This window comes from Echinops telfairi, unplaced genomic scaffold (genome assembly GCF_000313985.2).
Source record: "Echinops telfairi isolate 266 unplaced genomic scaffold, ASM31398v2 ScPeMD7_1713;HRSCAF=2227, whole genome shotgun sequence".
NCBI lineage: Eukaryota > Metazoa > Chordata > Mammalia > Afrosoricida > Tenrecidae > Echinops > Echinops telfairi.
The window spans coordinates 20,758,034-20,769,772 of record NW_022105611.1 but is presented as its reverse complement, the minus strand read 5'-3'; the positions used below and the strand labels follow the sequence as shown (position 1 = coordinate 20,769,772).

Here is an 11,739-nt window from a genome sequence, read left to right as displayed (position 1 = left end):
AAAAAAAAAAAGAAGTTAATGAATATGCATGAATAACTTATTGTTTTCTATTATTTTTCTTGGTATAAATATTAATGTATTTCACTGCAAAGGTATTATGTTATCATTGGGTGCATCCTCTATACTGCTTGGGGAATTACACAATATTTAGTGTATGGATCACTGTTCTAAAATCTGAAAACCTCTGAATTTTGAAACACAGCTGGCCCCAAGGGTTTCTGATAATAGACTGGACCGCTACATTAAATTCAAGTACTTTAAAAATATACATCTTGGATTGGAGTGGAACTGAGCAGAATCCCTTGAAATGCACATTTTAACTCACGCCAACCATCTTTGGCTAGCAATATCTTCCCTTAGAAGAAGAGTGGGAACACATCCTTATACTTGGTGTCTGTAATGCTAATTCTGGAGCATGTATTCATATGTCCATGCTCCCTATCTCATTTTTGGACACTATGACCAGCATATGTGTAAAAGAATGGTACCCATCTGCTGAGTAGGAAGGCTTCCACAAAGATTCCCTTTTGAAGTGTTTTCATGTTTGTGAACCCCTTGCTATATGCAATACAAAATTTCTATCAGGGGCAAGCACCATTTATAACAATGAGAATTATGAGGGTACTTCCCTGTATTGCATTATAGTAACCCCACAGCCTTTCACAATAAGGACAATCTCTGCCAAATATTTATTTTTAATTCTGAATAGATGAATACAATTGTTCTATTTTACACCATTTTAATGCATAGAAGTTCTAAATTTAAGTGAGTGGACATTAATATAATTGTTAATTTATACAAGGCAGAATTAGATATTAGAAAATTAAAATAACAGGAGAGATTATTTGCCAGTCTTTTGCTAGCACTTTCTGTGAAAGAAAATTCGAGGAAAATAAAGAGAAAAGGGTTTCCCTTACCCATCAGGAATCTTGGGGAAAAGACTTCCTTGTTCGTCCTGGCTGTGCAGCTCATACTCATCTCAGTTTTGTGGATGAGCACACCTTCCATGTATTTACTTCCTGCCCAGGTTGACCGTGTTCTCTTTATAAGACATGAGGAAATGCCCTAAAGGCACCAATACTAGTCTCTGGGAGGAAAGGGAGTGCCACTTGATGCACATAGGGCAGAGTTTGTATAAGCTGTCTACTTCAGAAGGGTAAGGATGAAATTGTTAGCTATTAGCTTTTATTTATTTCACATAGGCTACTGTTAAGGCTTATTCATTGCTAAGAAAAGAGGCTGAAGAGCTACATATTTTAGAATAAAGCAAGAGAATAAATCCTAAGGGACTTTCAGTGATAAACCCACTGAGAGAGCAGAGAGCTAAAAGCTATGACGCAATAATACTGGAAGATTTCAAAATCTCTGTGATCTCTGCTATATCTGATATTTTGGCATCTTTCTGCCGGACTGAAGAAACAGCTAAATAAAATATGTGTATGTGCTTGTCTGGTGGAAAAATACAAAAAGGAGGAAGGCAGTCAACATCTATTCTGTACCTACTATGTGCCAGGAATTGAATCAAACACTGAAATGTCATAATTGTCCAACCCAATAAGGCAGTCATTTTGCACAAGGAAGTTGAATCATTGAGGATAAATATGAATATGGACATATAGCTTGTACATGGCACAGCAATGACTCAACTCCAAAGGCTCTCATGATTCCCCACTGCACAAAACCTGCAGAGCCTCAGTACACCCAGATGATACTTGCATAACTTTCTAATACTGATAGCTGAACTGACGTGCTTGTCAGTTCTCCCTCACAGAATAGCTTTATTTTGGAGGTGGTAATTCTAGGGTATGTTCCATATTCTCTTCAGAATAATCATCAAAAGTCTTCAGTTTAGCAAAGAAAGGTGTCCATCACTCTTTCTAGAAGAGTACTTTTACTCTCTGGTTTCATCTGATGAATAGTATGAGTATAAAGAGAGGTCACATGTGAAATGAATGATTCTCTATAAAAATATGAGGGGGGTTAAAAAAAAATGAAAATATTGAATTAAAAGACAAATGGAATTGTTAACTATTTGGAATCGCTTCGTATAGCCAAGAAAATCTACTTTCAGCTTAACCACATGACACAGCTACTGAGTTACTACATTAGACATGTCACTGATCAGTTCTTTGTTACATGGTCAATGCTAAGATTTTCCATTTAATTCTATGGCTGTACAGAATAGACATACTTGTAGTTGTATAAAAGGATTCTGGCCAGTTCTTTTTGGTATACCACTTAAAAACACAGGTCAAAGTAACCATATGCCAAAAGAAGCCCTCCCCCCAATAACCCCCAAATTAAATTAAATTAAAATAACAACAACTCAAGATTTATAAAGCAGAAAATGAAAGCTTTTTTTTAAAAAAGCAAAGAACACATCAATTAGCATTACATGAAACATTTTAGAAAACATTAGCAGTTATTTTACTACGATAATAACTTTAAAAGTCCTACAGTTTTCCTAAATACACCTTACTATACCTTACCTAAACCACAGTATTTTCAATCACCTCATATGCATGTATAAGGAAGACCAGAGAGGCGATGCATCTGAATTATAGTGTTGGTGAAGAATACTGAAAGTACCAGGATGCCAGAACTAGGAGCTCTGGTGTAGTGGCTACTCGTTGGCCTGCGATCTGCAAGGCCAGCAATTGGAGACTACCAGCAGCTCAGAGGGAAAAAGACAGGGCTTTCTACTCCTGTAAATAGTTATTGTCTCAGAACCTCACAAGGGCAGTTCTACTCTGTCTTATAGTGTCACTATGAGTTGGCATGGACTCGACAGTAGTGAGATGGTTGCCAGAAGAATTAACAAAACCTGTCTTGAAGGAAGAACAACCAGAATGTTCCTTAAAAGTGAAGACGACTAGACTTCATTTTATGTACTTGGGACACATTATTCGGACAGATCAGTCCTTGAAAAAGGACACCGTATTTAGTAAAGAAGACCCTCAATGAGATGGGCTAACACAGTGGCTTCAGCAATAGGCTCAAACATAACAATCGTGAAGGTGGTGCAAGGCCAGGTAGTCAGTGCTTCACTCTGTACAAAGAAAGGGTCACTGTATGCCAGAGCTGACTCAACGGCGCCTAACTACAACACATCAACATAAAATATGTATTGAATGATCTTCTTAGCAAGGTAATGAAATATGCAGATATATATTTAGTATATGTTGAGCAAATGTGTGAAATCCATCAACAGTTCAATATTCCTAATTCCAATTATGAAACTGAAATTAGAGTAACACTGTTCTATAAAGGGAATGCATTTGTCACGAAGCCAACCATATTACTGTTTTCCTTGAATGCATACCATCTACTATTTACTATAACTCAAACACACAGTCTTGATGCAACTTACATTTATGGTGCTATTCAACTTCTCCTTTACCATCTCAAGATCTAGCTATCACAGGACTATCTGGCATTTTCAGTAAGGGTCATGCACTTTTAAACTTTTCTGGCTCACGATGGAAGTGATCTGGAACACGGTTCTTAGTTGCCTCCTCTGTAACATGAGGGTAAAATAGGACCTACATCATAGTGGCTGCTGTAAGAATTAAATGTACTAACGTATACCACAGGTAATGAAATCTAAAAAATGCTTTGCATAGAATAATTGTTCAATGAATTATTTAAGTGTTCTTTTTACTACGTGGCATATTGTTTCTCAGTCTCTACAGAATAAACTTTAATTCACTTTCCGTAACTAATCCCCAATAAGACAACCAACCAATAAAGAGTAATGCACGGATTTGAAAAGAAATTTCAGCAAAGGTACAGGAACAGCTAAGAAGCTCACAAAAAGAAGCTCAACATCATTTGACCTTGGAGGAAGGCAAATCAAAGCACAGTGAGATATATCAGGATGGCAGTAAGCTAAGGCAATAATTAATATTAATAAGGATGTGGATATATGAGAACTTTCAGATATTACACCAAGCATATAAAATGATACAGCTATGCTGAAAATAGTTTAATGGTTTCTTAAAAAGTGAAAATACCACAACTTTATCATATAACCCAACAATTCCATTTTCGGGTGTGTATCCAAAAGTATTTTTTTTCACAAATGTCTATATATTTATACAAAGACTTACATACAAATGTTTATAGCATTATTCATAGCCCAAAATAGAAGCAATCTAAATATATATATCAAATGATAAATGGATTAAAAAATGCTTTAATAAAACAATGGGATACTCCTGACCAAAAAAAAACACCTACTAATACACGTTAGGGACAAATCTCAAAAATATTATGCCAAATGAAAGATGTGAAACACAAGAGACCACACACTGCATAATTCAATTTATGTGATGTATCCAGAAGGAACACATTTATAGCTACCTTCTCTGTCCTACAGTATAGAGAGAGACTACAGGACAAAGATGTAGCAGTCTGCTACCAGACAGATTTGTAGGTTTGGAAATCCTGTGGGGGCAGTTTACTGTCCTAAAAGGCCACATGATTCTGAATCAGCACAATGGCAATGGGTGTTTTGTTTTAGGGGCACGGAGGGTTGAGTGAGTAGATTAGTGGTTGTCAGGGGTAGGCGTGGGAATGGAATAGTGATTGAACTTGAGGGATGCTACTGTAATTATGAAACTAGTATAAAATATATCTGTGATGATGGTTGCACAACATGGCAAATTTACTGAAAATCACTGTACAGTTGAAGTGGGAAAATATGCCCCATAAAGTGTGGGGCCCTGACACCATTCTACCACATGCAGCATTGACTGTGCTGGGTTTATGGAGCACGTGCCAGTGACGTCTTATAGCCAGGGCCTGTAGCTGAGCACTTAGTAGCAATCCTCACACATTTTACAGAATAGGATGTGAGCAAGGGCAATGTCAGAAACACAACTAGAGACGGTGGGGCTCACTCTTCCCACAGGTCCCACACTCACCTGCTTGGAAGTATGGGTTAATGGGAGGGCTGACTGATATACCCCATTCTCATGACATGTCAGCGCAGTGCTACCAGCCCAGGACACCAGAACTCCACAACTCCATTCTATACTGAGCAAAAACTATCTGAAGTATGTTTTATAATTTAAAGAATTCCAAAATGATGAAAGATGCATTCAATAGCTGAAAATTGGGTAAGATTTTTATAAAACTGGATATTTATGCTGCTGTATTCTCAAAAATAAACTGCAGGACATTTCTTCTCAGAAGAAAGTAGCATAAAGGGAAGAACACTGATACATCAAGACGGGCACTAATGTGTCCTTACGTCACTGAATTACTCTGGACAGATCCTTTTCCTTTCTAGGCTCCAGTTTCCCTTTAAAAAAATAAGAGCAGCAAGATTAGCTCTTAGGTTCTTTGAACACTGCTGTTGAGGAAAAATAAGATGCTTCAGAGATGACGAGAAGCAAACCGAGCAGCTCAATCTTTCCCACGTAAACAGTAAAGAAGATGGCTCATTTTGACACTGGAAAGTGGGAAGCCACAGCTTATGCATTCAGTGGCCCCTTGTGTGTGTATATGACTTCCGACCCCACACCAGGCTCCACCCACCATTAACATGCAAACCCACACATGCCATCCCTCCCACCCTTGGCCCAAACCCCATCTACCTCAGCTCTGATCACTCTCAGAGCACTGACAGGGGAGAGCTCAATGTCCACCAGCTGGGCGGCTGTTAAACTCTGCCCAGTCAGGATGGCACAAGGACAGAAACCAGCACAGAGTTAGACTTTTAAGGCAAACAGGGACACACTAGCTTGGCACCGTGTCTAGAAAGAAAGAAGAGTTTAGAGTTGCTGTCTGGCATGGTGGTTTAAGCACTGGACTGCTAACCAGGGCCCAAACCCATCAGCTACTTCGAGGGAGAAAGACGAGGCTGTCAGCTCCAGTCAAGATTTCAGTCTTGGACTCCAAGGGAGCAGGCCTAACTCTGTCCCACTAGGACACTATGAGATTGGAATCAACTCTAGCAGTGGGCATTCTAGGATTTCTATTTGGGCTTTGGGGAAATGAGATGAGGGTCACTGTTAGTTTGATTTTTCTGAGGAAAATGGGCAAAGACACGTGATTTCAAATAAGTCAGTTTTAGGTCGTTTGACGCAAACATTGTCTGTATCCTGTACATTCTGGTGTCCTGTTAGTTCCAGGCCTCCAAGAAGTCCAATTATCTGACAGGATCACTGAGCCAATAAAGCGACAGTTGACTGATAAAAAGGGCACTGCTGTGGAAGGGAAGAGGCCCTACATTCTTCATATAGGCACTATATAGTAACGGTCATATAAGAAACGCAATGTAAAGAATTACAATGTCAAAGAAGCAATGAGGATAGCTCTAACAAAGGAATTTCTATTAAACTGAAAACATTAAACACTGAAACTATTATAAACTCCCCTGGTTTTGATTCTAAGTTTACCAAAAGGCTTTCTAAATATAATTTGACTTCTCTCTTGGCTTGTCCTTATCAAGAGAATGTGCTAGTTGTGCCAACGTGTGCTTTCTCATTTGTAGATGTTAAATTTCCTTTGGGAGGCTATTGAATTAGTATTTAAAAACATTTGAATAAAGGCAAACACTTCATTAATGCAAGGAGAAAAATGTATAACTAACATTAAAAAATCCGAACTATATTGCCCTTATAATCAATATGAGGCTTATGCTAGTACTTTATGTTAGTACATTCTAAGATACCTGAAAGAACTTACAAAAGGTGTATAATTTTTACTAAAGCCAACCAAAATATTTACATGTACATATTTATTACTATGTGTATGAATTCCATTCTAGAGAAAGTTTAACCATCACTTTCCTTAGATGGGTATGTAACATGAAAACTTTGATAGAAGATATACTTTATATTCAAATTTTTAAGCATGAGTATTTTTTCTTCTTCCCTTAGTTTTCAGATTGCTATAATTTATAATTTAACATAATTTTGTAGAAAATTGTGAGCACAGAGATACTGGATATGCTAGTTATTATAGATCAGAAAGGAGAAATATTAGTTTCTCTGAATCCTCACAGATTTATCCTAAGATAAATGAGACACATTCAGTTTTCTCTATCTTCCTAATTCATAATGAACAGTCCTTGGAGCACAGACACTTATGAACAGCAAATAAAATGCCAATCTTGAACTTCCTTACAGTATCACTGTCACAAGGCTGGAACTGGAAAGGCTGGGGTTTGTGAAATACAGCATTCTCTTGTACAAACAGCTGAAGATTATAGTCTCGTATCACCTAAAAAGAAAAGAAAATATCTTTAAGCCTTTAGTAAGTTTTAAAAATGTTCAGTAATTACTGATGTTTTTAAGCTTTTTAAATTGGAAATGTCCAATAGTCATTTCTTCATATCAGCTAAAAAAAGATAAAGGTAGTAGCTATATGAACTCAATATTCTTTTTCAATATTTTAATGTGCTTTATGTGAAAGTTTACATAGAAAAGTGTTTCCCATTCAACAATGCAAATTGTTTTGTGAAGTTTACGTTTTATTCTGCTTCTTGTTATACAAATGAAAAGCATCCAACACAATGTAGTTAAAAAAACAAAAACAAAACCCACCTGGTAATGTTATACATTTCACTGTTCAACTTCTGGGTCTAGATAATACACGGCATTTTAGAATAGCAAGAATAAAACTAACACAAGAAACTGGAAAGGCTGGGGTTTGTGCAATACAGCATTCTCTTGCACGTGGCTAAGAAAGCACATTGGCCTTTCAGGTCTCTTCCAGTTCTAACGTCTGTAGGGAGCCCCAGCAGCAAAGTGCTCAGGTGCTCATGGAAAGGCTGCTGAATCCAACCCCACCCATCAGCTCTACAGGACTCCTTCCAGAAAGGTTACTGGCAGGGAGACTAGTGTACACAGGATGAAGTGGGAAGAGTGCGGTTACACTGTGGGGATTTGCCATCAATGTCACAAAACAAAATGTGTGTGAACTGTTCAACGGACAGCCAATTTGCTTTGGAAACTTTCGGTCAAATCACACACACACACACACACACACACACAAGACCAGAGCTAAGAATACTGCATAGGGCAGTTCTACTCTGTCATAATGGGTTGCCATGAGTTGGAAGTGATTTGATGGCACATAACAACAGCTGCAGTCTATTGTATAGAGACTGTCATCCACGGGGAAACTGTCAAATACTCCCATTCGGAGCACAAAGTAGTATTTCTACATCATTTCTGGACACCTTTTCTAGGAGGTTACATTCTTTCTTTTGTGATTGTTTATTGTAAGCTGGGGGCTGGTGGTTCGGAACCCTGGTGGTATAGTGGTTATGTGTTGGGTTGCTAACCAAAGGGTCAGCAGTTCAAAACCAACAGCAGCTCCTCGGGAGAAAGATGAGGCTTTCTACTCTTGTAAAGAGTAACATAGCCTCAGAAACCCACAGGTGAACTTCTACTCTGTTCTATAGGGCACTATGAGTTGGAATGGACTCCATTCAGAAGGAGTTTGAGGCTTTTTTTGTTTTGTTTTGAGGTGGGGGTTTTACATTTCACATCAGCACCTCTGCATTTCATAGTTCAAGCAACTTACTCCCCCCACTCCTAGTAGCCTAACCCACCCTCCTCCCCATTGTTCTGCTCCCTCTCTGGACCTCCATCCTCCCTTGCACCCCAACGAATGCATGTAGCACTCCTCTAGTCTGTGGCTTTATATTCCTTTCCCTGCCTCCCCCCACCTGATCTAGGACGTTACATTCTAATTACCATCTTAAGTATATCAAGGTAGACCAGAAAGAAATTTATATAGAAGGAAAACTGAGTCACAGAAAGCCGTGAAACGATAGAAAGAGCCATCGGAAAAGGTTTCTCTCCTGTCTGTGTTCCCCTTTGTGTATATCTTATCATGGCTATGCACTGGACTGAGGACTCACTCAGGAAATACAGAATGGAGTAGAAATCAAGAGATGTTTGTTTGTGTGGAAACACAGTTCTCCTTGTATACACTCGGTTTTTTTTCTTAGCAGCATGTTATTGCTCATTAACACTTCTGCCAGAGGATGGAGAGAGAAAGGAAAACGTTCCAAGTAGCTCTGTAGCTGTACCTTAGCAGTCCTGAAGGAAAGGTTTATGGAGGAAACAGAGGAAAGCCAGGGTGCATTTTGTGGTTTACTTGCCAGTAGAGTTCCAGTTCTCAGATGCCTTCCCTCTACATTCATTTTTTACTCATTGAGATAGTTTATTGTGCCAGCCTGGCTGATAAACACAAGTGGGATTAACTGAAGGGCAGAGAGATAAATGGCTCGGTGAGCCTCGCCTTTCTTGTCTCTCGCTCTTTGATCATCAGATCAGTGTGCGGCTGACTTGCTTGTCCTGTGCCTTAATTTACAGGCTACACTATCTGTGGGACGCCTAGCCTGTGGACTGTGTCGCTGTAAGTTGAGGTCCTTTTAAGACATCTCTGGAGCTGGGGACTGGCAGTTGGTGACCTCGCTGACAGTTGGTGACCTGCCTTGTGATTGGCTGCTGTGCTGAGATAGATTAGCTTTCTCTATAAATAGAGGAAGATCTGGCAGCAGACTAGACTTGAAGGACTGCTAGTGTCTCACAACTCTCTTACGGGAGTGAGTTGCACTAAGCCATTTGTACTGCTTTATAATCTAACTGTTCATTTCTTGTATTACATATTTATCAGTATATAATTTAACAGTTCATTTCTTGTGTTATATATCTAATTATCTTTATAAATAAATATATTAAATTATCAGCAATTGGGTTTTATCTCTCTAGAGAACCCTGTCTAACACACTCATCAAGCTTACCATGCCCACAGTTCAATGTGGGCAGAAGGGATATAAACATGAACAAAGAAGGATAACAAGGCTAGAATATACATTTGTCAAGTAACTTATAAACTAGAAGCTGAGGAAACTAAACAGGTTACACAATTCAAACAATCCGTTTAGGAAGCATGTTGAGAGTACTAGGAAGACATAAAGAGGGTGAGATTTAATCTAGATTGAAGGCTAGGATGGGTTAGAAGTGGTTGGGAGAAATTTGATCAGGGAAGGCTGGGTGGATAATCTCCTCTCAAAGAAAAAGATTCCAGCTTTAAGGTAGAATAGTTGAGAAAGCTCTTGACACTACCTGAGCGCCTCATCAATCACCTTGTAGCAAAGACTGTGACTCGTTACGAGAATAGAAAGCTTTATTTCTCCCTCAGAGAGGCGGGTGGTTTTGAACGGCTGACCTTGCAGATTACAGCCGAAAGTGTAACCATTATGTCACCAGGTCTCTTTATTTTAAGCCCAAAGTTTGTGGTAATTTGTTATAGCAGCTTTTCCTATGCTAATCTAACAGCTTTTGATGATAAATGCCTAAATTCATTAATTCATTAAGGGCTGAAACAATTGAAAATTTTATATTATCTTTTCATTTTATAGGTTGGAATTATGTTTACAATTCTGTAAGAGAAACTCTCCCATGTCAACTATTTCTCTGTGCAGATATAGTTAGCATAAGGCAAGATAATTTTTTTCAAGGTTTTGACATGGCATAGTATACATACCTAATATATCTTTGTTAAATAATCCCCTTAAACATGTCCTAAAATATTTTTTAAACCTTCAAATTCTCTAAAGTCATCTTTAAACCCAACAGTAATTTAGCTTAAGTAGTAAAGAAGGTCTGCTGGGAGCATTGTGCTCTCTTAAGGTCTATCTATATGGGATCAAGGGGACCACAGCAACTCGAACGAGTCCATTGAAACTTAGGGGGCAGTGGCTTTGTGTTAATTAATGAAGGAGCAGCAATTTAGAAAAGGAGGGAGCAAGTAGTTTTGCAACCAAGAATGAAATCAACAACACTTAATTATTCATGTAGAAATTATTGGATTGATGGACTCATTCACACATACAGCAAAAGTTTATTTGCGTGCCAACTAAGTGCTGGGCAATAGCAATATAAAAATAAAATTTTGCATGGGGAACCAAATCTTCTTGGGAAGCCATTAAACAAAGTTCTACATATGGCAAGGCTTCTGGGAGAGAATGATATTTAATCTGATCATCAAAATCAAAATAGCCATGATCCTAATCCTGCCTTTCAGTCTGGCTAGACCTAAACATGAACACTAGTGCAGATAAAAACTCATGGCACATGGAATCCAGGTCAGTTAAACCCCTCAGTAACAGAATTGGTAACATTGATACCAAGAGGATAGGGAGAAGGTGGGAGGAGGCAAGGAGGATGGGCCACTCAATCGCAGTGATGGACGTATAATTCCTGTGGTAGTTACATAATCTGGTATCGATTTGTGAGTGGTGGAGTCTAGCCTGTCAATTAGGTTGCATCTTGATGATTTCCTTTGGAGGTGCTAAGGAGATAAATTGCTCCCTGGAGGCAGGACATGCTGACTCCCTGAAAGACATTCCTGTTGACAAGCCACATGGAGCTATGCTGATGGCAGCCAGAGCCTTAAAGCTGGAGGAGCCACATGGAGACCCACACCAGCGCTTCCACCACCACTGGATCCATAAGACTTTCCACCCACTGGCCTGTGGTCTTCCTGCACTTGACATCACTACATGTGTTGCATGAGTCTGAAGAAGAATTTATAGACTGGTACTAGACATATGGCCTAATAATATATTGGACTTATGGGCTTGATCTGGACTGAGCTGGGATGTTTTCTGAATGTACAATGACTCTTTATATACATGGAAGAAGCACACCAGCTTGTGTAATCATGAGATGTCAATGGGATCAGGTATCAGGCATCAAAGACCCAGAACAA

General features: G+C 38.9%; 1 protein-coding gene across 3 annotated transcripts in view; it reads right to left on the bottom strand.

Annotated features, from left to right (window-relative positions):
* FCHSD2 (FCH and double SH3 domains 2) overlaps positions 1-11,739 on the bottom strand; it is a 264,805-nt gene that overhangs the window by 58,963 nt on the left and 194,103 nt on the right. For all 3 annotated transcript variants that reach the window (XM_004708805.3, XM_045293192.1, XM_045293193.1), the window contains one exon: positions 7,135-7,230. In XM_004708805.3, coding sequence (XP_004708862.1) covers positions 7,135-7,230 — 96 coding nt within the window. The remainder of the gene's footprint in view (positions 1-7,134; positions 7,231-11,739) is intronic.